The 26,045-nt window shown below is 40.4% G+C and overlaps 1 protein-coding gene, 2 non-coding genes and 1 pseudogene across 3 annotated transcripts in view; 3 read left to right on the top strand and 1 right to left on the bottom strand.

Annotated features, from left to right (window-relative positions):
- Positions 1-8,775: 8,775 nt before the first annotated feature.
- LOC111726044 lies at positions 8,776-8,961 on the top strand. The gene has a single exon (XR_002773939.1). It is a non-coding gene; the product is annotated as a U2 spliceosomal RNA (small nuclear RNA).
- A 5,001-nt stretch (positions 8,962-13,962) lies between these two features.
- LOC111726065 lies at positions 13,963-14,095 on the top strand. Its single transcript, XR_002773956.1, has one exon. It is a non-coding gene; the product is annotated as a small nucleolar RNA SNORA11 (small nucleolar RNA).
- A 2,101-nt stretch (positions 14,096-16,196) lies between these two features.
- Positions 16,197-26,045, bottom strand: part of LOC111726038 — a 36,690-nt gene continuing 26,841 nt past the window's right edge. The window contains exons 7-8 of the mRNA XM_023514393.1: positions 20,315-20,405; positions 16,197-16,466 (exon numbers count right to left, since the gene is read on the bottom strand). Of these exons, the coding sequence (XP_023370161.1) occupies positions 16,350-16,466; positions 20,315-20,405 (208 nt within the window). The 3' untranslated portion in view covers positions 16,197-16,349. The remainder of the gene's footprint in view (positions 16,467-20,314; positions 20,406-26,045) is intronic.
- Positions 23,861-24,522, top strand: LOC100950109 (annotated as a pseudogene).

Raw genomic sequence — 26,045 nt, 5'->3', positions numbered from 1 at the left:
AAAAAAAAAAAAGAAAAGAAACTGAGGCAAAGGAAGTTAACCAGCTTGTTCAAGGTTACTCATCCAATAAATACTAGTGTTACGACTTCAATCTAGGCTGCCTGACTCCAGAGCTTGCCCTCTACACTGCTGTGGTATGGCTCCCTGGAGTCAGTCTGTTTGCCTTAAATAACAGAAATTTATTTCTTACGGTCTGCAAGCTGCAAGTCAGAGATCAAGATGGTTTCAGTAGATTTGGCCTCTCCTAAGGCCTCTCTCCTTGGCTTGCAGATGGCCGCCTTCTTGCTATGTCTTCACATGGTTTTTTTTCCTGTGTGAGGGCATCTGTGGTGTCTGCTCTTTTTAGTTTTAATTCCTTTTTATCATTTTACTGGGCTCAGCCTACTCTTTAGAGAGATGGCTATAGAAAGCAACTTTAGCACACAACAATCCTCAGTTTCCTTAATTAAAACTCAGTGCTTAGGACAGGTGGGTGGCTCATACATGTAATACTAACACTCTGGGAGCCTGAGGCGGGAGGATCCCTTGAGATAAGGAGTTTGAGAAGAGCCCGAATAAGAGTGTGACCTCATCTCTACTAAAAATAGAAAAATTAGCTGGGCATTGTGATGGGCACCTGTAGGCCCAGCTACTTAGAAGGCTGAGGCAGGAGGATCTCTTGAACACAAAAGTTTGAGGTTGCTAAGAGCTATTTTTTCAACTTCCTGTGAATCTATAATTATTTCAAAATCAAAAAATTCCATTGAGCAACAGTGATGTTTTAGTGTGTGAACATCTTTCAGATTACTTACTTATAATTTCCTTTCTAGAAATTTCCCACCCCATCCTCCTCCTCAGGATTTCAGTGAAAGCTGTCATTTTCAATCTAAGTTGTCCCAAATCTAGATCTAGATTTAGATGACAGTTGATTAGATGAGTTGATCACTTGCTCAAAGTTGGGCTAGTGGAGCCTTTTCCTGGGAAATGGCATTGGACTAAGACAGAGTCATCTGTCTTCAAGTCTGGACTATAATTTGTAAATTCAAGAGCTGCCAGGGTGAATGTTTTCCATCACGTGGTTGGAGGAAGCTGAAGAACCTGACTGACAAAGAGAAGGTGGAATGAAGGGAAGGTCCAAAGGGAGGGAACAACAAGAGAGGGAGAGTCACTTTGACATTCACCTTCCTGGGTCCTTAAGCCCAGTTTCATTTCTGTCCTTGGGTTCTGAGAGGCACCTCTGTACCTTTATAATAAATTCACCTGTGATCTAAGCAAGATTGCAACCATAAAGAATCCTAACCCATACATCTAGGAAGATGTTCCATATTTTTCCTGACTTACACTGAAAGCACAAAGTTTTGTTGTTGTTGTTAATTTGAACAGTACGTGTATGACTTGATAGTATATAAGATAATGATTAGTATTCCTCTACAGTACAATCACACAGGATATACTAAAGATCATAACCCATCCCTCTGCTTTTCAGGTGAGAAAAATACAGGTAAAGGGACTTAGCCAAAGTTATACAGCCAGTTGCTAGAAGAATCAGAACCAGCACCAATCACTTCAATATTATATGGCAAGTCCCAGAGAGAAGCATCTGGATGTCCCAGTAAGGGTTTTATTTGCTTGCTTATTGTATCTATTTGCATAATTAATGAATCACAACATGGTTAACAAGAACCTACTGGAGAGATCAAATGAATAAGGGCTGGTGTGTAGAGCTATAAATAGAATTATAATTATAGGCACTTAATACTAAACTAGACTTTAACTTTTATCATTATTAGTCATGGAGATGTTCCATTTGTCATTTAGAACAGATATAGACTTCTGAGATTAAAAAGAAATAATTTCAGAACAGATTACTCAAACATTTTAATTCAAATCGTATCTAAAATGAGAAAAAAATAAGACTACATTTAACAGGATGTAAATACTAAGTTTGACGTTAACTTCCTGAGAGGTAGATGGAGGTTTTCTTGAAAACTTCCTGCTTGGTCATAACGAAGAGCGAGGCAACTGGAACACTTTAGTCTACTTCTCCATCTGGTCCTTTGCAGCCGGTTAAAAATGCTGATTTGGGGTTATTCTTAACCAAAGTAGCCAAAGCACTGTATTTTGGGAGGCACCTGTACAATGGGAAAAAGAGTATTGGTTAGTTTTTTTAATACAAAGGAATGTGATGAACATGTGACTTGCTGGAAATCAAAGCACAGAGTAGAAAAAATGTAACTTACAGCTTTCAGTTTTATGTTTCCTTAACTGAAGTAGCTGATCCTGTCATTGCCAGTCCACTGGCCACCCAGAGTTGTAGCTGTCTCCTATTTTATCAAAGCTGTCTGTCACTGTTGGTTATGTCCCAGGTCTTTCTGCTTCAGACTATTGTGCTGGTGCTGTGGATGGTAACATGTGTTGTGTGTAATATAATTCTTATGTGTTTGTTCTCCCCTTAACTGGCAGGGTAGCTTATCTTTCTAGTAATTCCCTTTATAGGATGGCATTTTAATATTTTGTTTTCTCAGCTTTACCGCCACCTCAGGTGAATATGCCATGGCCCTTGGCCTTGATTTTTTTTGGGCTGCACTCTCCCAGAGAGCAGGTACCCACTCATTCACATGCTTGAGGCCTCAAAACCTTTGGGCTAAGGGAAAAGAAAAAACTTTTCTCCCTATACAGCTGCCCCCAAATCCACTAATCAATCAATAAGAGAGCTTAAAAATAAGAAAGAAAGAAAAAAAGGAAGGGAAGGAGGAGTAAAAAAGAAAAAAAGACAGAAAAAGGAATAACAGCTTTCCAGACCCTTCGGATTTGTTTGTGTGTTTGTTTTGTAAATAGGACAGAAAGGGCTTCTTTGTTTTTTTGGTTTTTTTTTTTTGAGACAGAGTCTTACCAGGTTGCCCTTGGTAGAGTGCCGTGTAGTCACAGCTCACGGCAACCTCAAGCTCTTGGGCTCAAGCAATTCTCTTATCTCAGCCTCCCTTGTAGCTGGGACTACAGGTACCTGCCACAAGCCTCTGACTATTGGTTGGCCTTCAGCTTTTCAGCTCAGGCAATCCATCCTCCTCTGCCTCCCAGAGTGCTAGGATTACAGGCATGAGCCACTGCACTGGGCCTTTTTTCTTTTGAGACAGGATCTTGCTCTGTTGCCAGAATGCTGTGGTATCATCATAGCTTAACTGCAACCTCAGACTCCTAGACTCAAGGGATCCTCCTGCCTCAGCCTCTTGAGTAGCTGGGACTATAGGTGCCACCACCAACCCTGGATAATCTTTCTATTTTTAGTAGTGACGTGGTCTAGCTCTTGCTCAGGTTGGTTCTCAACTACTGAGCTCAAGCAATCCACCTGCCTTGGGCTCCCAGAGTGCTAGTATTAGAAACAGGAGCCTAGCCTATTTAAATATTTTTAAGGCCTTTATGACACTCCTATGAACAACAGTGGAAGATTTCTTATTCTGATTGGTGGAAGTTTTCTAGGGTGGCAATATCTCTTACATAAAGGGCTCTTACATTGCTTTGTTTTGAAAATGCAGAGAGTTAGGGGCAGCGCCTGTGGCTCAGTGAGTAGGGTGCTGGCCCCATATACTCACTGAGTGGGTTCGAACCTGGCCCCAGCCAAACTACAACAACAACAACAACAAAAATAGTGGGGCATTGTGGCGGGTGCCTGTAGTCCAGCTACTCGGGAGGCTGAGGCAAGAGAATCACCTAAGCCCAAGAGCTGGAGGTTGCTGTGAGCTGTAACACCGCGGCACTCTATCAAGGGTGACAAAGTGAGACTCTGTCTCTAAAGAAAAAGAAAGAAAAGAAAATGCAGAAAATTGTACAACAGAAATTTTCCTCTATTCTACCCTGCCAGTATAGTGTTTGAGTGGGGAAGGGCAATGTTGAGTTTGAGTCTGGTATCACACTAATGTCATATGAGACACAACATGTAGATCAAAGGAGAAAAGATGTAGGCAGCTCTTTCCCCACTGTGCTTTTGCTAAATGCCTTTGATGCAATATTAAGTAGTCTATTACAAGTAGTGAGTATTGTTCTTTATTTCCCGCATCTTCCCCTCTTCAAAGGTAATAACTAATTTCATCACTTTCATTAAATATTCATAGACTGCAAGATCAGGTTCTCAAAGATAGTTTCTTTCTATATTTAACTGTAAACTATTTAATTTTAGTTTTTAAAAAAAAAATCAACTGGCATATTTACATAACAAAGACTCTCATGATTAGGGTTAATCCTTTCCCTTTTCATTGAGAAGTTTCAATTTTTTCTTTTTAAAATGTTTGTCCTGTTTTTAAATGGATACAAATCTTTCTGTTTCAATGTGTATGGTACTAAGTATATCTGTCTTGATTTTTAGTGCACTGCAATCAATCATTGAGAAGTTTTAAAGCTGTTATTCAAGGTGTTAATTACATAATATATGAATATCATAGTTGTGTGGTTTAACCTGTTAAGACACGCTTGAAAAAGAGATGAGTAGACTGTCACTTTATTACAAACCCATAGAAGATATATAGTAATATATAGATACATACCGTAATCCCTTGATAATAGGAGGTCATGTGTTCTTGAAAAATATTATGTTGGGCAGTGCTTGTGGCTTGGTGGGTAGGGCACCGGCTCCATACATTGAGGGTGGCAGGTTCGAACCTGGCCCCGGCCAAACTGCAACAAAAAGTAGCCAGGCATTGTGGTGGGTGCCTGTATTTAGTCCCAGCTACTCGGGAGGCTGAGGCAAGAGAATAGCTTAAGCCCAAGAGTTTGAGGTTACTTTGAGCTTTGATGCCACAGCACTCTACCAAGGGGGACATAGTGAGATTCTATTTCTAAAAAAAAATAAAAATAAATAAAAATTGAGGCTTCCTATGCTTAGGGTTCTCCCGTATAATGCAAACCCACTATATGCATAGCATTCAACAGTGTCACTCTGTTTCTCCCTGTGTCACCCTGAAGGGACGGTGTAAATATTTCCTAGCCCACAATTTTCCCTTCTATGAGTACTGGAACTCACAGAACCAGGAAAAAAAAATAGATTTTGCTGCATATAATAAATTATCCTTTGCAACTCTATTGGCAAAGAGACTACAGGTGCCCGCCACAACGCCTGGCTATTTTTTTGGTTGTAGTTATCATTGTTGTTTGGGAGGCCCAGGCTGGTTCGAACCCACCAGCCTTGGGGCATGTGGCCAGCGTCCTACTCACTGAGCTATGGGCGCCGAGCAGGAAGCCTCAATATTTTATAGTGGACTGCAAGCCAACCTGTGCAACCTTGGCAGGAAGGAGAGCAAGAAGGAGACATCATTTTACAGGACTGTAAACAAATCTGACCTCTGCTTTGGAGGGAGACCCTATCTCTAAATTCTAAGAACAAATTCTAAGCCCTGAACAAATCTGCCAGTGTCTCTGTTCAGAAAAATTTCTGTTTGGAAATTCAAAAGACACAAGAGAATTGTCTCTCAACAATTTTCTCTGGGAAACTTTACTTCTATAGTCACTTATTCATTCATTTCTTTCAACAAACTTTTTGAGTACTCCATGGGCTAGGCACATAAAATATACTTTATATGCTTTTGTATTTGACTTAAAAAAAACCAGTATGCTGGGTGGCGCCTGTGGCTCAAAGTGGTAGGGTGCCGACCCCATATGCTGGAGGTGGTGAGTTCAAACCCAGCCCTGGCCAAAAAATACAAAAAAAAAAAAAAAAAAAAGAAAACCAGTATGCTTATATTACTTTTATTAACAACAAAAAGAGATGAAAAAGGCTAACGTTGTTTATTGCTGGATGGTGGGATTATGTATTATTCTTGATGTTTTCTTCATTTCATGTTTCTGTATTTCCATAATTTACATTAGAATGCATACCACTTTATGATCAAACATATTTAAACAGAGATAAACACACATTTCAAATCCAAGAGCTATTGTCTTTTCTGAAGATGATGTAATAGAGGAGATAGCCTCTTATGAAATAGTCTAGCTCATGATCACTTGTTTTGGTATATAAGTGCTAAATATGTCTTGGTTTCTCAGTTTAGGTCATCAGCTAATTTTTCCCTAAAATGGATTTTCATATTGAAAAACTTAGTTAAGTCTGTTACCCATATTTTGTATATCACTTTACTCCTTAAAGTTATAGACAGTTATCAGAAAAGTTGTTGTAATAGACAATTTGTAAATCCGATAACTAATTTTTCAATTGGTATTTAACATATTATTAAACAAGAGAGTAGCTACTGGCTCAGCGCCTGTAGCTCAGCAGCTAGGGTGCCAGCCACATACACCAGAGCTGGCGGGTTCGAACCCAGCCCAGGCCTGCCAAACAGCAATGACAACTACAACCCCACCACCCCCAAAAGGCTGGTCATTGTGGTGGGCACCTGTAGTTCCAGCAACTTGGGAGGCTGAGGCAAGAGAATCACTTAAGCCCAAGAGTTGGAGGTTGCTGTGAGCTGTGATGCCACAGTACTCTACCAAGGGGGACATAGTGAGACTGTTTAAAAAAAAGAGAGAGAGTAGCTACTATTACTTTGTACATTTGGACTTGGCCTACAAATATTATATCCTTGATAGATGACACAGAGCAAATATGGCCATATTTTACAGGTGAAGAAACTAAGAATATAAGAGATAAAATGTTTCTCCCATTGAGTAAACACAGGAAGTACATTAAGAAATGTAATTGGAAAGTTGCTCTTGTCAAATCTCCTTTCTGAACCTCCCATGGCACCAAGAGACGATTTTTTTTTTTTTTAAGACAGAGTCTCAAGCTGTCGCCCTGGGTAGAGTGCCCTGGCATCACAGCTCACAGTAACCTCCAACTCCTGGGCTCAAACAAGTCTCCTGCCCCCGCCTTCCAAGTAGCTGGGACTACAGGCACCTGCCACAACGCCCGGCTATTTTTTGGTTGCAGCCATCATTGTTGTTTGGCGGGCCCAGGCTGGATTCGAACCCGCTAGCTCAGGTATATGTGGCTGGCGCCTTAGCCGCTTGATCCACAGGTGCCGAGCTGAGATGATGATTTTAAAGCTTCGTTCAGGCAAAATACTTGTTCCCATTCAAAAGAGTCAATAGTATAAGCTTGGAAGAGCCAGACTATTTTCTTTTCTTTCTTTCTTTTTTTTTTTTTGAGACAAGAGTCTCACTATATGGCTCTGGGTAGAGTGCCCTGGTGTAGCAGACCATATAGCTTCATGGGAAGGAGAAGGAGAGTCTAAGCTCAGAACACTGTGTAACAGTACAAAACACCTGTAACAGCTCAGTAATGTAACACCTTGGTGATTAGGGCATGAGGAGGGATTTGGCTCTCCTAACATGAGAGCTCCCAAGAGGAGAACATCAGTGATTGGCAGTTTCTACACCTGTGGAGCAAGTAGCCATGGGATTACATCTATAAGAAACTGCAGGAGGGGCTGTGCCTGTGGCTCCGTGAGTAAGGCGCCAGCCCCATATACCGAGGGTAGCAGGTTTGAGCCTGTCCCCCGCCAAACTGCAACAACAACAAAATAACCGGGTATTGTGGCAGGCGCCTGTAGTCCCAGCTACCTTGGGAGGCTGAGGCATGAGAATCGCCTAAGCCCAAGAGCTGGAGGTTGCTGTGAGCTGTGACGCTATAGCACTCTACTGAGGGCAACAAAGTGAGATTCTGTTTCTAAGAAGAGAAAAAGAAGCTGTAGGAGAAGGCAGTTGGGGCATGCTCATTCTTTCACAGACTCGCTCACTCTGACTCTTTTGCTTTTCCTGCTTGGAAGGCCCCTGCCCAGGTCTTGTCTAAGAAGACTACTAAGATTTACTGTCTTACTAAAACTGTTTCTCGCCCTCGAAGACTCTCTCTCTCTCCCTTCTGCTAAGGCCAATAACCCTCAGACACCTAAGGGTAATTGTTCCCACGCAAGGTAGCTTAGCGGTCTGTATACAACAATAGATGAGCTGGGGCTGGAGACCTGGCCAGTCCTGGGCCCTAATAAATGGCATCCCAGATGGGACCTGGCACAGTGGTGTCACTGCTTACAGCAACCTCCAGCTCTTGGGCTTCAGCGATTCACTTGCCTCAGCCTCCCAAGTAGCTGGGACTATAGGCGCCCGCCACAATGCCCAGCTATTTTTTTTTGGCTGGGGCTGGGTTTGAACTCACCACCTCCAGCATATGGGGCCAACGCCCTACTCCTTTGAGCCACAGGCGCTGCCCCTGGCTACTTTTTGGTTATAGTTGTCGTTGTTTGGCGGGCCTGGGCTAGATTTGAACCCACCAGCTCTGGTGTATGTGGCTGGTGTCCTAAAGGCGCTGAGCTGAGCCAGACTCTTTTCAACCTCAGTTGAAGCTTATAGAAATATAAATTCATAGCTGTTACTATTAAATAATTTACATCTTTAAGAAACTACAGAAGTCCTCTGAGACATTATCGATGCAATTGTATATTTATCTGATTAACTACAACAATATTAATTTAAAAATTTATCTGCAGAAACTTTTGCTAAAAACACAATCTAGGCCAGGTGCAGTGGCTCCTCCTTGTAATCCTAGCATCCTGGGAGGTCAGTGCGGGAGGATGGCTTGAACTCTGGAGTTTGAGGTTGCTGTGAGTTAGGCTGACTGCATGGGACTTACAGAGTGAGATCCTGTCTGAAAACCATCCCCCCCCACCACAATCTATCTTGCCTTTTTAATAAAGAAACTTTTGGAGTCAGTCACATCCCTGAACACGTGACAAATTAGCACATAAAACCCCAAATGTGTGGACTAACACAAATCATCTGTAAAACAGGGAAAAAGTGAAGTTCACAAAGCAGTTTGGATTTGCTTCTAGTCTTTAGACTAAGAACAAATGTCATATCTGTTTTTACCAGTTTAATATCTGATATGTTATCTAACAGAAGGCAACTTATTAAACAGATACATGGAGCAGGGAGGATCAGGAGCCAGTTCTGTCTATTGCAGAATCAACCTGGTACTGCACCAACTCCAGGAATGATGCACACACACACGTTTTCTGGTATTTGAGATAATTGGTTTAGTTTTAAGAGCAATCGTGTTTTGCCTGAACTTTTAGACGTTATACTAGCTATAGTTATTTCAATCAATAATTTGGAATATGCAAGAGTTTATAGAAACTATTAATTGAAACATTTATATTTGATTAGTCTTCATATACCATATGGAGATAAATTAGCTATTCTCAAGACCTCCTGTAGTGATAAGATCTGATAAATTATAACTGTTGGGATTTTTGTACATGTTTTTAAATTAAAGAGGTTAAATTATTTTGGAAAAATGATTGTGCTGTATTAGGAAACCACATCCTTTGCGCTTTGTAACCATCTTACTTAGCCTGACAAAGGAGCAGAACATGCTTTGTTCTTAGGTGATTAGTGCAGGATGATAACCATATCCTCACGCATGGCACCCTTACATTTCTGCTGTGCCTTTCTTTTGATCAGAGGTAACCTCTTGGGCTCATTTCATCTATTTGACTGACATGCTGACAAAAACCTCTTAGATGATCAGGTTCTGATAAGCCTATCACAGAGGTTGTTCTGTTATGACCCCTTTATGAAAACTGTGTGTTTGACACTTTCCGTACTTTCTGTTGGCCCAAAGGTGATTATTTTTCTGTTTGGAAAATGTGAGATAAATCATCCGAGATGATTTGCTTTTTTAACACTCCCAGGGGAAATATAACTTTTAGACTTTTTCACTTTGAAAGTTTTCCTTTAAAAATAATTTCTTCTGAGTTTCTTTCTCTGTTCTGTCATTCTGCAACTTGTGCTGGAAAATGATGCTATTTATTTTTGGCTTCATCCGGGCACAGTGGCTCAGGCCTGTAATCCTAGCACTCTGGGAGGCTGAGGTGGATTCAAGAGCAAGACTCTGACTCTAAAACAAACAAACTAGCCAGGCATTGTGGCGGGCACCCGTAGTCTCAGCTACATGGGAGGCCGAGGCAAAATGATTGCTTGAGTCCAAAAGTTTGAGGCTGCTGTGAGCTATGACTTCACGGTACTCTACCCAGGGTGACAAAGTGAGATGGTCTCAAAAAAAAAAAGAAAGAAAGAAAGAAAAAAAATGTAGAATACTTTTGGCTTCATTAGAGTAACAACTGGCTGCTTAAAAGTTAAGCTTTATGTTCAATGTCTCCCATTCTTATAAGCAAATTTTTAAAATTTTGCTTAAGAGCAAAATTACAGCAGAGGGGTGCATTTTAAAAATGTTGCTGTCCTAGGATCTAAGACTTGAAGCTGTACAGTAGTGTTATAATGAGTAATTAAAATAATTTTTTGCACATGTTTTCTAGAAGCCTTTGAGGTATTACCTAAGTTGTTTAATTATTAGCTAGTACAACATCTTGGCAAAGTATCATGGTTGCACGTCTCCTTTCTCAATTGTTCCTATTAGACCTTTTTTCTTTTTAAGCTTCTCCCACCTAGTGAAATGATTCAAAAAATTTGAATGCAAAAGATGTACTTATGCAACATTTGGATTATCCATTTAACTAAGAAAATAGTAAGAAGTTAAAAATTTATGGTATGACTTCTGCTACTACCCAGAATGGTTAACAAGGGACCAGAATTAACCTCCCACTTAGGATAATTAAACAACTGGTCAAAATAGGTGAGCTAATTATTTTCATATATCAGATAGCAGGCGGTACAGGACAGAGGCATCTCAGAGAAAGAAATGAACAAAATGAGTCCTATGACTGCCCGTGACTATAGGAGATTTTCCAGGCTGCAGCACAGCTTGGAAGACAAATCCAAACAGAGTTTGGCCGCCTCTTTGAGCTGAGGCAACAGTATAAAGATTGGGGAGGCAAAAATCTGAGGACAGAGCTGCAGTAAAGAAGAGTTCTGAAGGGTGCTCCCCAAGTCTTCAGCTGAGCACTAATTAGTATGCACCTGTGAGAAAAACTACCAAGGCTGGAGAAAGAATCACTGGAAAACAGCCAGGAGAACGAAACTTTGAGCAACACAGGGCCATAAATATGGAGTTTGCAGTCCAACCAGATAGAGTGGAAAAACTTCCTGAGGAGGACGGAATCTTGACATGGATGTTGGCTCAGCGGTTGGGCCAAATAAGCCCCGGGTTAAAGGCTGTTACGACTCCTCCTCACCCTCTCTTGCACTTTGGCCTGCTGCCCTGGGATGTCATAGTAAGAGACACACACCAGACATGGCCAAATGCTTGATCTTGGACTTCCCAGCCTCCAAAGAGGAACAAAGGAACAAAGAAAAATGACCAAAACAGGGCAAGCCAGAAGACATAGAGCAGCATCTTTAAAGTACGGGGGGGGGTGGGCACCTGTGGCTCAAAAGGGTAGGGTGCCGGTCCCATATGCCGGAGGTGGCGAATTCAAACCTAGCCCCGGCCAAAAACTGCAAATAATAATAATAATAATAATAATAAAGTACTGGAAAACAAAACTTATCAACCTAGAATTCTAGATCCAGAAAAAAATTACAAAAATGAAGGCAAGATAAAGATATTTTCTGGTGCCTAAAGCTGAGAGAATTTATCACCCATAGACCGAATGAAGACACTGAAAAGAAAGTTCTTCAGGCACGTGGAAAATGATAGAGTTGGAAACATGGAGATACACAGAGAAATGAAGAGCAACAGAAATGGTAAACATGGGTAAATGTAAAAGATTTTTTTTCTTTAAAATATAATGCTGGGTAGTGCCTGTGGCTCAGTGGGTAGGGCACCGGCCCCAATCAATGAGATGCACTAAACATTGCAATGTCTGCAGCCCGCATTGGTCAGCAGAAAGGGCCCAGATCTTCTCCTCCACAGCAGCAGACCACATGTCACACAACCAATGCTTTAGGGTGGCAGGTTCAAACCCGGCTCTGGCCAAACTGCAGCAAAGAAGTGGCCGGGTGTTGTGGCGGGTGCCTGTAGTCCCAGCTGCTTGAGAGACTGAGGCAAGAGAATTGCCTGGGCCCAGGAGTTGGAGGTTGCTGTGAGCTGTGATGCCACAGCACTCTGCCGAGGGTGACAAAGTGAGACTCTGTCTCTACAAAAAATAAATAAAACATAATGCTTTGTGCTGGGCATGGTCATTCATGCCTGTAATCCTAGCACTCTGGAGGCTGAGAGGTGGATTGCCTGAGTTCAGGAGTTGGAGACCAGCCTGAGTAAGGGTGAGACACTGTCTCTAAAAATAGTCAGGCGTTGTGGTGGGTACCTGTAGTCTCAGTTACTTGGGAGGCTGAGGCAAGAGGATTATGCTCAAGAATTTGAGGTTGCTGTGAGCTATAATGCCACAGCACTCTATCCAGGACAACAAAATGAGACTCTGTCTCAAAAAACAACCCCCTCCCCCAAATTAGCAACAGTGTATTGTGGAGTTTATAATATAAATAGAAGTAAAAGTGTATGACAACAATAGCACAAAGGCCCAGTAGGACAAAGGAAAGTATACAATTGTATGATCTTTACACTATTCGTGAATCGGTATCATATTATAGGCACTGTTAATGATGTATTGTATACCATAAACTCCAGAGCAATCATTAAAAAATGTATAACAATCATATAAATAAGATAAAATAGAATTATCAAAGATACTCTAATTATTTCAACAGAAGGTAGGAAAGAAAAAAAGAAAAGATGAGACAAACAGAAAACAAAAAACAAAAATGAGACAAACAGAAAAAAAGTGCTAAATTTAAACCCAGACATATCAATAATCACAGTAAATATAAATTATGTCCCAAGATATAATTTAAAGGTAGAAATTGTTAGAGGCAAGCATCAGAGCAACACCAAAACGTAAGACATTTCAAGAAAAAAAACAAAACTGTGGTCTACATACCAATTTCCCTTGTGAATAGTAACTAAAAAATTCTAGCAAATCAAACCCAACAATATACAAAAATAGTACTATGTCATGACGAAGTAGGGTTTAACCTGTATTGAGTACTGAGGAGAATACAAAAGAACTGGGACTCTCACATACTCTTGTCTGGAATATAAAATAATACATCTGCTTTGGAAAGCAGTTTGGCAGTGATTTAAAAACTTAAACACATGGCCCCATCATTCCATTCCTAGGTGTTTTTCCCCAAAAGAAGTGGAAGTGTATACTAGCATACATTCTTAAATAGATGTAGTTATGTTACACATCATTTGAACGTGCCTTTCTGGCTTTGTTTTTTGCTAATGACTTATTGCTTGCTGTTTGTTTTACATATTTATTTTGGACTACGGAAATGATGTTAAACCAAAAACAAATTTAAGTAATTTTCCTACTCAAGTTTAAAATGGGTCATAAAGCAGTGGAGACAACTCGCAACACCTACAATGCATTTGGCCCAGGAACTGCTAACAAACGTACAGTGCAATGGGGCTTCAAGAAGTTTTGCAAAGGCGATGAGGGTCTTGAAGATGAGGGATGCAGTGTCTGCCATCAGAAATTGACAATGACCAATAGAGAGCAGTCATCGAATCTGATCCTCTGACAAGTACAGGAGAAGTTGCTGAAGAATTCAACGTTGATGTTGACCATTCTACCTTCGACATTTGAAGCCAATTGGAAAGGTGAGAAAGCTTGGTAAGTGGGGGCCTTATGAGTTAACCAAAAATCAGAGCAATTATCATTTTCAAGTGTTGTCTTCTTTTAGTCTATGCAACAACAAATCATTTCTCAATCAGATTGTGACCTGGGATGAAAAGTGGATTTCATATAACTGGCAACAACCAGCTCGTGGTTGGACTCACAAGAACCTATAAAGTACTTTCTAAAGCCATTGCCCCAACAAGGTCATGATCATTGTTGGGTGGTCTGCTTCTGGTCTGAGTCACTACAGCTTTTCTGCATCCCAGTGAAACCATTACATCTGAGAAGTCTGCTCAGTGAATCGATGAGATGCACTAAACACTGCAATGTCTGCAGCTGGCCATTGGTCAGCAGAAAGGGCCCAGTTCTTCTCCTCCACAGCAGCGGACTGCATGTCACACAACCAATGCTTTAGAAGTTGAACCAAGGTGTGTGCTCCAGCAGGGGGGCTACAGAATGACTCCTCTGTTTATACACACTCCTGTTCAATAACAGGAATCTGAGATCATTGTGATGAGGGGCATAAAAACTGTGTCCCTATGAACAAATTCCCTACCTGGAGAAGGGAGTTGGGGAGGGGAAGGAGAAAGGAGAAGAAAAATGTTACAAAATGTATGTGGTGGGTGTATGGGTGATCACTGTATACTGTAAAATTGCCTGATAAAATATTGGAAAATTAAAAAGAGAATACAAATGAAAAAAAAAAAAAAGGTTGAGCCACTTTGGCTATGAAGTTTTGCCTCATCCACCACATTCACTGACCTGTTGCCAACGGACTGCCACTTCAAGTATCTTGACGTTTTGCAAGGAAAATGCTTCCCCAATCAGCAGGATACAGAAAATGCTTCCCAAGAGTTTGTGGAATTTGAAAGCATGGAGTTCTACACTACAGGAAGAAACAAACTTATTCCTAGTTGTCAACAATGTGTTGATTGTAATGGCTCCTATTTTATTTTTTTGAATTTTACTTTCAGTTGTTTTAGTTTGAAGTTTTTTAAAATTTTCTTTATTTTATTTTTATTTTTTGCAGTTTTTGTCTGGGGCAGGTTTTGAACCTGCCACCCTTGGTATATGGGGCCAGTGTCCTACCCACTGAACCACAGGCACCGCCCCCCAGAGGTTTTATTAATTAGATATGGACATGTTCTATATTAGTGATTGCAAATTGGGGACTTACTTGATGATTTTAAAAGACTCTCTGAATGGGGTGTTGCATAATTAGTATTATGTTACGACTTTTTTGCTCCTTGGTGGTGGTGGAAATCACAAAAATTATGCACGAATTTTTTTTTTTTTTTTGTACTCATTAGTTTTCTTGGTTGCAGCCATCATTGTTGTTTAGTGGGCCTGGGCTGGATTCGAAACCCCCAGCTCCAGTGTATGTGGCTGGCACCTTACCTGCTTGAGACACAGGTGCCTAGCCTACTCATTAGTTTTCATTAGGGTTTGTGTATTTAATGTGTGGCCCAAGACAACTCTTCTAATGTGGCCTAGAGAAGCCAAAAGCTGGACACACCAGTTTTAAAGGTTCATGCTTCTGAGAAGCAGTCGATAAACACTGGGACAAGTGGGATTCAGAGTTTGGGAAATAACACTGCTCCCTATGGAGCATGACACTGAGTGCTGTATGTTTGTAATTATGCATGCTGTTAATAAGTCCATTTTTTCTTTTCTTTCTTTCTTTCTTTTTTTTTGGAGACAGAGCCTCAAGCTGTCCCCCTGGGTAGAGTGCTATGGCTTCACTGCTCACAGCACCTCCAACTCCTGGGCTCAAGTGAGTCTCCTGTCTCAGCCTCCCAAGTAGCTGGGACCACAGCCACCGGCCACAATGCCCAGCTATTTTTTTGGTTGCAGCCATCATTGTTGTTTGGCAGACCTGGGCTGGATTCAAACCCGCCACCTTAGGTGTATGTGGCTGGCACCTTAGCCACTTGAGCCACAGGCACTGAGCCCCCATTTCATTCTTTAAAAAAAAAAGTTTTATTTCCTTCTAGAGTTAGAGTCTTGCCCTGCTGTCCAGGTTGGAGTGCAATCCTGATCAAGCAATCCTTCTGCCACAGCCTCTTGAGTAGCTGGGACTGCAGGTGCACACCACCACACCTAGTAATTTTTAAAAATTTTTTTGTAGAGACGGCAGACTTACTATGTTGCTTAGGCTGATCCCAAATTCCTGGCCTCAAGTGCTCCTACTACCTTGGCATCCCAAAGGCTGGGATTGCGGGTGTAAGCCACCATGCCCAGTTGCTTTCCCTGATTTCAAAAGAAGAGTTATGAAAAAAAAAAAAAGGAAAATATAGGAAAGCACACAAAGAAAAAAAGTAATTATCTAGATATAATCTATGTATTTTGAAGGCTATCTTTGTAGTTTTGTTCTTTCCTAGAAACTGCAATTATTTTTTATTTTAGGTCTATGCTAGCCTCTTCAGATAAAGCTGTATACAAAGAACTTTATAGAACAGAAATAGAATAAGTGGCATACAATGTAATCTACCCTTCTCCTCTACCCTTCTGTCATGATAGAAGCTACTTCTAGTATTACTTTGTCCTATCTGAACTGCCATATGGACACATTTCTATTTTTAATAGAATAATTGAAACTGGAGAAAACCAAAAATTTTCAGATAAATATTTTATTTATGTTAGTACACAAAAACAGAATAAAGTTGCATATATTCATACACAACTATTTACAACTACATAGTCATATGTATAAGGACAGAAAGATATGTACTCAGACATTGGGGTTCTATTTCCTTTTCATTATTTTATAATATACTCAACAAAACATTATGATGAGGTAGGACTATTTTAGTACTAGAGAATCTTATACAAATGAATTTGTTCAAGAGCTTCTTTGTCAATATCCTCTTGTGGGTATACATCATAGTTCAGTGGTATTTCTTCAACCCACAGGGATAACTGTACATTAGTCTAGGAAAAAAAGATTATAAACACACATGAAAATTGCAGAGTGATTCTATTCTCTGGAATTTCAAGCAATCTTCACTAATTAAAAACTGAACACAACAGATTTTTACTACAATGGACAGAACAAAGTCTATGTAGTACCACGTGACTTCTCTGTCATACTAAATGATAGACTATAGATTCAGGAACCTAATAGACTCTGATTTTGGAATTTTAAAGAATATAGAAATTATAATACAAATTGAAGACCATGTACATTAAAAGATATATATATATATATTTTTATAAGAGACAAAGTCTCACTTTGTCACTCTTGGTAGAGTGCTGTGGTGTTATAGCTCATAGCAACCTCCAGCTCTTGGGCTTAGGTGATTCTCTTGCCTCAGCCTCCTGAGTAGTTGGGACTGCAGGCGCCAGCCACAACACCTGGCTATTTTTTGTGGCAGTTTGGCCAGGGCTGGGTTTGTACCTGCCACCCTTGGTACATGGGGCTGGTGTCCTACCCACTGAGTCACAGGTGCTGCGCAAAAGATGTTTTTATGAGTATGGAAAAGTATAGGAGGATCACATCACTCATAGGGTGGAAATCTCAGAGAGAGGCAGTGAATGGGGGAAACTGGGAAGATCAGCACCTTTTCTTTACACATCTTTTACAAATTTCAGGATCATTTATTTCCCTTGTTATAATAAGCATAAATGCCTCTTGTAATTTATTTTTTTATTTTATTTTTTGAGATAGAGTCTCACTATGTCACCCTCAGTAAAGTGCAATGGCGTCTCAGCTCACAGCAACCTCCAATTCTTGGACTTAAGCGATTCTCTTGTCTCAGCCTCACAAGTAGCTGGGACTATAGGCACTTGCCACAATACTCAGCTATTTTTCTGTTGTAGTTGTCATTGTTGTTTAGCTGGTCCAGGCTGGGCTTGAACACACCACCCTCAGTGCATGTGGCTGGTGCCATAATCACTGTGCTATGGGTGCTGAACCACTTTTTATAATTTAGATAACAAGAATTTCTTTAAAAAGGTTTTATTGATAATTTTTTTTTTTGAGACACAATCTCACTCCAGCCCAGCCTGGAGTGCAGTGCCTTGTTCATAGCTCACAGCAAACATAAACTCCTAGGCTCAAGTGATTTTCTTGCCTCAGTTTTGGCTAATTTTTAAATTTTTTGTAGTGATTCTCTTGCCTAGGCCTCCCAAAGTGCTAAGATTATATATAGGCGTAAGTTACCACATCTGGCATCATTGCTTAATTTTATGAAGGGAGAAACTGGTAGTTAAAATTGGCAGTGCTCAAATGCAAGAAAAGCACCATTAGAGAAAATGATGATAATATTCTGTATTAAGATGGCCACGTACAGGGGCTCATACCTATAATCCTAGCACTCTCGGAGGCCAGTGCAGATGGATCGCTTGAGCTCAGAAGTTCAAGACCATGCAGCCCAATTCATAATTGCTAGGTCATGGAAGAAGCCCAAGAACCCATCAATCCACGAATGGATCAATAAATTGTGGTATATGTACACCATGGAATACTATGCAGCCATTAAGAAAGATGGAGACTTTACCTCCCTCATGTTTACATGGATGGAGCTGGAAATATTCTTCTTAGCAAAGTATCCCAAGAATGGAAGAAAAAGTATCCAATGTACTCAGCCCTACTATGAAACTAATTTACAGCTTTCATAGGAAAGCTATAACCTAATTTTAGCCCAGGAACATGGGGAGAGGGGAGAGGGAGGGGAGGGGAGGGAGGGTGATTGGCAGGATCACGCCTATGGTTCATCCTATAAGGGTACATGTGAATCTCTCTAAATGTAGAATATAAATGTCTTAACATAATAACTAAGAAAAAGACATGAAGGCTATGTTAACCAGTTAGATGAAAGTACTTCAAATTGTATACAGAAACAGTACACTGTACCCCATGATAGTATTAATGTACACTGTTATGATTTAATTGAAAAAAAATATATATATATAAAAAAAGAAGTTCAAGACCATCCTGAGCAAAAGAGACCCTGTCTCTATTAAAAAAGTCTCACTCCATGCCCTGGGTAGAGTGCCATGGCATCATAGCTGATAGCAACATCTCTCCAACTCTTGCGCTTGAGCAATTCCCTTGCCTCAGCCTCCTAAGTAGCTGGGACTATGGCGTGTGCCACTACACTCAGCTGGTTTTTCTATTTTTAGTAGAGACAGGGGCCTGAGTCTTGCTTAGGCTGGTCTTGAGGTCATGAGCTGAAGCAACTACTTGCCTTGGCCTCCCAGGTTGGTAAGATTACGAGTGTAAGCCATTGTGCCTGGCCTCTACTAAAAACAGAAAAATTAGGCTGGGCGCTGTGGCTCACGTCTATAATTCTAGGTCTCTGGGAGGCCAAGGCAGATGGATTGCCTGACCTCACAAGTTTGACACCAGCCTAAGCCAGAGTGAGACCTCATCTCTAAAAATAGCCGGTTGTTATGGTGGGTGCCTGTAGTCCCAGCTATTTGGGAGGCTGAGGCAAGAAGGATCGCTTGAGTCCAAGAGTTTGAGGTTGCTGTGAGCTATGACACCATGGCACTCTACCAAGGGTGACAGTGAGACTCTGTTTCAGAAAAAAAAAAAAAGAAAGAAAGAAAAATAAATTAGCTGGGCATGGTGTATACCAGTAGTCCTAGCTACTTGGGAGGCTGAGGCAGGAGGATCTCTTGAACTCAAGAAGTTTGAAGTTGCTGTTAGTTAGCCTGAGGCCATGGTAGTCTAGCCCAGGTAACAGAGCATGACTCTGTCTCAAAAAAAAAAAAAAAAAAGGAGGCTCGGTGCCTGTGGCTCAAATGGCTAAGGTGCCAGCCACATACACCTAAGGTGGCGGGTTCGAATTCAGCCTGGTCTGCCAAACAACAATGATGGCTGAAACCAAAAAACAGCCGGGCGCTGTGGCGGGCGCCTGTGGTCCCAGCTACTTGGGAGGCTGAGGCAGGAGACTTGCTTAAGCCCAGAATTTGGAGGTTGCTGTGAGCTGTGATGCCCATAGCACTCTACCCAGGGGGACAGCTTGAGGCTCTGTCTCAAAAAAAAAAAAAAAAGAAATACAATAGTACCTTTCAGATAGAGATCTCAAAGAGCTTTTCAAATATAGTAGAACCTGTGTTAAGTTGACTACCCAAAAGACTGTACCAAACGGGTCAATATATGCAGGTGGTCAATATAAGGAACTAGGTCCACTGTACTAATATGTACACATGGTACATGTCCAGTCTATGAAAATTAGGTCACCTTAAGGAAGTGGCCAATGTAGGGAGGTAGTAGTCAACTATGGAGGTCCTACCGTACTAATTAACTTTCATTTAAGTGAATTTATTGGGTTGAATTTCATTATTAAATTTTGGCCTTATTGTATATGAAGAATCTAGGGAACAAAGAAGTATCTTGTGCAAGATTTCAAATGGACTTAGAAGCCAAAAGCGCACATAGTATGTGGGCTCCAGTCTACTCACTTGATTCTAGAAGCCTTGAACAGTTCTCTTCCTTTCGTTTTAAGGAAAGTTTATTAACAAAGTTAACATGTGGGTGTTCTAAGCCTCTTGCAAACATTCAATAGTGTTTGTTAACCTAAAACTCTAACCCTACAGTTGGAAAAAACTATGCAGACAAGCAAAGGAATCTATACCAAGATAAGATCACTATTTCAGAGCTCTTGAGACCAGTGGAGAAATCAAAACCAGTGCTTAAGCCATAAAGTCTTGCTATTTTTTCTATCACCTGTCACTATTTCCAGATAGAATATTTCTATATTAAATAGCTATCAGAAAAAAAGGAGGGGGAAAGTTTAACAATAAAAATGTTTAATAAGAGGATTACATACCTGAAGACCTGAGAGAGACTCTTCAAGACTTGGTACCGTCACTAACAACGAACCTTGCTTCCTTACATTATGGCTAATGTATTCCCAGGCTCTAAAACACATTAACAAGCGATACATTAAGACAATGAGATACTACTACACACCTATTAGAATGGCCAAAATACAGAACCCTGATAACACCAAATGCTCGGAAAGATGCGGAGCAATAGGAACTTTTTTTTTGAGACACAGTCTCAAGCTGTCACCCTTGGTAGAGTGCCATGGCGTCATAGCTCACAGCAACCTTAAACTCTTGGGCTCAAGCGATTCTCTTGCCTCAGCCTCCCAAGTAGCTGGGACTACAGGCACTTACCACAAAGCCTGGCTATTTTTTTGTCACAGTTGAGCCCTACCCACTGATGTACAGGCACTGCCAGGAACTCTTATTATAATAACTGCTAGTGGGAATTCAAAATGGTACAGCTGCTTTGGCAAATCATTTGGAGATTTCTTATAAAATTAAACATACTCTTAGTGTATTATCTAGCAACTGCACTCCTTTGTATTTATTTAATTACTGAAAATTCATGTCCATACAAATATCAACAAATGGATATTTACAGTAACCTTATTAATAATTGCCAAAATGTAGAAGCAACCAAGACACAGGTAAAGGAACAGATAAACTAACATATCCACATGCTGGAATACTATTTAGCACGGAACAGAAATAAGCTATCAAGGCATGGAGAAACCTTAAATGTGTATCACTACGTGAAAGAAACCAATCTGAAAGGCTGCATATTTGTATGATTCCAACTATATGACATTCTGGAAAAGGTGAAACTATGGAGTCATTAAAAAGATCAGTGGTTGCCAGGGCTGAGCAGGCAGAGCACTGAGGATTCTTAGGACAGTGAAAATGTGGGATCCTTGCCATGTTAAGTTTTACCAGACACCGGTAAATGAGGCTTTGTAGAAAATGAGAATAACAAAAGAAATGTGGCACAGGTGATATGCAGGAATGCAGTTGGGCAAAAATGTTTACCTGCGGGAAACAGGACTACAATAGCATACTAGAAATTGGTAAATTCTCCAGTTCCCGAGGGGTGCTGGCAAAATTGTAAGGTTATAGCACAAGGAGATTAAAAAGATGAGGATTCATGTTACTACAAGGTATTCTGAATAAGGCCAAAACTCAGTTGTTAGAACCTATACACAAAGCTGGATCAGTAGGTAAAGCTCCTGAAATTCTTTATGAAATATGTCAGAACTGGTTCTATACAGTGGAACAGGGCTAAGATAGTTGGGAGTAGGTGGCGGGTAAGAGTTATGGAGAAATAGTCTACAGAAACCAGAAACTACAAGGACGAATAAGAGTATAATGTGTAGATTGGATCCTTTTAAATAACACTGAGAGTGGAATGATACTTAATTTGGCTATAAGCAATATTCAGTGGATGGACTTCTGGTACAACATGGCACTTGAGAAGTTTAAAGGGATTAGTCAGCTTTTTCTTTTTTTGAGACAGAGTCTCACTTGTTCCCCTTGGTAGAGTGCCCTGGCATCAAGCTCACAGCAACCTCAAACTCTTGGGCTTAAGTGATTTTCTTTTCTCAGCCTCACAAGTAGCTGGGAGTACAGGTGCCTGCTGCAAAGCCTGGCTACTTCTAGTAATGGAATCTTGCTCTTGCTCAGGCTGGTACCTGTGTGCTTGGGCAATCCACCTGCCTCAGCCTCCCAGAGTGCTAGGATGATTAGTCATTTTTAAAGCATGATGGAATGTGGTATGCATGTGTGTGTGTGTCAGAGGGCAGTGTCTGTTTGACCCATTCGGTTCAACCTTTTGTGTAGATGTGAACTGGATTTCTACACCACGCATGAGTCTTGACAGTACACCACACTATGAAGCAGTGATGATCACTCAATCCAGGGGTATGTATTTTTGCAGTTAGGCAGTAATATGGTTTCCACTTATTCTGGTTGCAGCAATGGCTCTTGGGTCTAGTAAGTTCTAGAGCAGCGGTTCTCAAACTGTGGGTTCTGACCCCTTTGGGGGTTAAACGACCCTTTCACAGGGGTTGCCTAAATACATCCTGCATATCAGCTATTTACATTATGATTCATAACAGTAGCAAAATTAGAGTTATGAAGTAGCAACGAAAATAATTTTTTGGTTGGGGGTCACCACAACATGAGGAACTGTATTAAAGGATCGTGGCATTAGGAAGGTTGAGAACCACTGTTCTAGAGCTTATTAGGCAAAATAACACAAACGTTCTTTTTCTTAGGCTAGATATAGAATCACATGGTAGTGTTCAATAATAAATGGAACTGTACTTGGGCTGCAGCAATTTTGTTGTTTTGATGTGGCTCCTAAAAAGTCATATTTTCCGGGATGGTGTTTGGTGGGACCACACTTATGGTTCACCTTACAAGGGTACATGTGAATCTTTCTAAATGTAGAATATAAATGTCTTAACACAATAACTAAGAGTATGCCATGAAGCCTGTGTTAACCAGTTTGATAAAAGTATTTCAAATTGTATATAAAACCAGCACACTGTACCCCATGACTGCATTAATGTACACAACTATGATTTAATAAAAAAAAAGTCATATTTTCCAAGTTTGTTCAATAAGAATAATGAAGCCCAGGCTTGGCGCCCATAGCACAGTGGTTACAATGCCAGTGACATACAGCCAGGCTGGCAGGTTTGAACCCGGCCTGGGCCAGCTAAACAACAATGACAATTGCAACCAAAATACAGCCAGGTGTTGTGGTGGGTGCCGGTAGTCCCAGCTACTTGGGAGGATGAGGCAAGAGAATTGCTTAAGCCCAAGAGTTGGAGGTTGCTGTGAGCTGTGATGCTATGGCACTCTACCAAGAGCTACCTAGTGAGACTGTCTCAAAAAAAAAGAAGAATGAAGCCCAGTATATTGCCATGGTTGTGGGTTGTGCATTATTCATCATAGTTCTTGCTATTTTCGGTAAATTGTCACTTAAGTAGTTGTATCTGTTTTACCTACTGAAAAAGTACACAGAAGTATTATATTTTAAATTAAAAATTACTCTACAAATCTGGACTGTTACCCTGTCATAAGAGCTAACCTGATTCTGAAGCCTGACCCTTTCTTGAGTACACATTTTCTATTACTGTGATATAGTTCAGATTTTCCTTATATATCAAATCCTATGGTAGTATCACCACTTGTCTTCAGATTATAATTAAGATATTGAGACTTTGGAAGTTAAATACTTATCTATTTTTTTTTACTTATTACAAAATAAGATAGATAAATGATAAGTTTTGTTAAAATGATTCCAATATCAGAATGCTTTACTGTATCCTCTAAATTTACTTTGGCATACCATTATTCATGATGAAGATGATCAATCACAAGAGGCTATAATCTATCCATATTTACAATTCATCATACTAGACGAGTTTAGGACAGTTGAATTATACTATATGGCAAATCTCTATTCAATGAATCCTGTAGAATTTGTGAATAAATATACCAACAAAGTTTTTTTAAAAACCCAAATAAGAACTGGCTCACTTATGGCAACCTGCAGCCCTAGCATCGTGATTAGTGATGATGAACCAGGTTATGACCTCGATTTATTCTGCATACCTAATCATTATACTGAGGTTTTGGAAAAGGTGTCTATTCCTCATGCACTAGTTATGGACAGGACTGAATGGCTTGCTGGAGATGTGATGAAGGAGATGGGAGACTATCACATCACATGTAGTCCTTTGTGCGCTCAAGGGGGATTATAAATTCTTTGCTGACCTGCTGGATTACATCAAAGCATTGAATAGAAATAGTGAGAGATCCATTCCTATGACTGTAGATTTTATCAGACTGAAGAGCTACTATAATGACCAGTAAACCGAGGACATAAAAGTAATTGGTGGAGATGATCTCTCAACTTTAACTGAAAAGAATGTCTTGATTGTTGAAGATATAAATTGACACTGGCAAGACAATGCAAACCTTGCTTTCCTTGTATCAAGCAGTATAATCCAAAGATGGTCAAGGTCACAAGTTTGTTGGGAAAAGGACCCCTCGAAGTGTTGGATACAGGCCAGACTTTGTTGGATTTGAAATTCCAGACAAGTTTGTCGTAGGATATGCCCTTAACTGTAACGAATACTTCAGGGATTTGAGCCATGTTTGTGTCATTAGTGAAACTGAAAAAGCAAAATACAAAGCCTAAAAGTTCAAGTAGAGTTTGGAAACATCTGGAGACCTATTAACATCAACAATAAAATTATCAAACATTCTAGTTCTGTGGCCATCTGCTTAGTAGAGCTTTCTGCATGTATCTTCCAAGAAATTTATCTGTTTTGTACTTTACAATTGTCACTTGCTGCATTCCTGAACTCTTTGTTTGTACTGTGAGCCTATAGTCTATTGGTTCCCTATGGGTGGATTGTTGTTTAACTTGTAAATGAAAAAAATCTCTTCAACCATGTCACTATTGAACAAAGGATTGAAATTATATCTGTAAGAAACACTTAAAGAGAAGATATATTAGTTTTTTAATTGGTATTTTAATTTTTTATATATTAAAGACAGAAATGATTGAATGTTGTAAAATGTACCACACTGTGTGTTCAGACAGTTAAGCATCAGCCAGGTTTTGATTGCTGACACCATCTAAGAGGTTTTGTTCATTACATAAACCAATGTCCTGGAATTGTCTTAGCAGTCTTTCAGTAGTGTTGACTGTATTTTCCCACTTGTTCATTACCAGTGAATCTTTGTTGGCAGTTACTTTTAAATGCAAATCAATACATTTTTAAAAAATTCAAAAAACCCCAAATAAGCAGTATTTCTCACATCAAGTTTACGGATAGTTTTCATCATTCTTCAGCATTCAAAATCTTTCTATAATGAATCTCCAAAGAAGATTTCTTCTTTTCTTCAGCCTTTTATAAAACATAAACTTGATAATTCATTCTCCAAAAATTATATATTTGGCTACTTCTCATTTAAAAAAGGCAAAAAGCTAATCCTTCTTTGTCTACTGGAAACTGCTTAGGGAGGACACAATGGGCTAGGCATGGTAGCTCATGCTTGTAACCCAAGCACTCTGGGAAGCTGAGGCAGGTAGAGTGCTTGAGCTCACAAGTTTGAGACCAGCCTGACCAAGAGCAAGACCACGTCTGTACTGAAAATAGAAAAACTAGTTAGGCACTGTGGTGGGCACCTACAGTCCCAGCTACTTGGGAGGCTGAGGCAAGACCATCACTCAAGCCCAAGAGTGTGAGGTTGCTGTGAGCTGTGATGATGGTATGGCACTCTACTCAGGAGAAAAGAGTGAGATTCTGTGTCAAAAAGAAAAAAAAAGGGGGGGGGGCAGCACCTGTGGCTCAGTGGGTAGGGCGCTGGCCCCATATATAGAGGGTGGAGGGTTTGAACCCGGCCCCAGCAAACTCCAACAAAAAAATAGCCAGGCATTGTGGCAGGCGCCTGTAGTCCCAGCTACTCGGGAGGCTGAGGCAAGAGAATCGCCTAAGTCCAGGAGTTGGAGGTGCTGTGAGCTGTGATGCCACACCAGTCTACCAAGGCGATAAAGTAAGACTCTGTTTCTATAAAAAAAAGAAGGGCACTACAATTAAAACAACTTTGTACATGTTGTGCAGCTAGTCTTTAGCCTGTGACTTTGCTTACGTGATTAACCTTCTGTTGAACTAGCTTCTTTTTATTATTTAAATTCTTAGTTTTTTTTTTTTT

Source organism: Otolemur garnettii, unplaced genomic scaffold (assembly GCF_000181295.1).
Source record: "Otolemur garnettii isolate 467f Iridium unplaced genomic scaffold, OtoGar3 scaffold00052, whole genome shotgun sequence".
NCBI lineage: Eukaryota > Metazoa > Chordata > Mammalia > Primates > Galagidae > Otolemur > Otolemur garnettii.
Note: the sequence above shows the minus strand (reverse complement) of the source record. Positions and strands in the feature narration are given on the sequence as shown.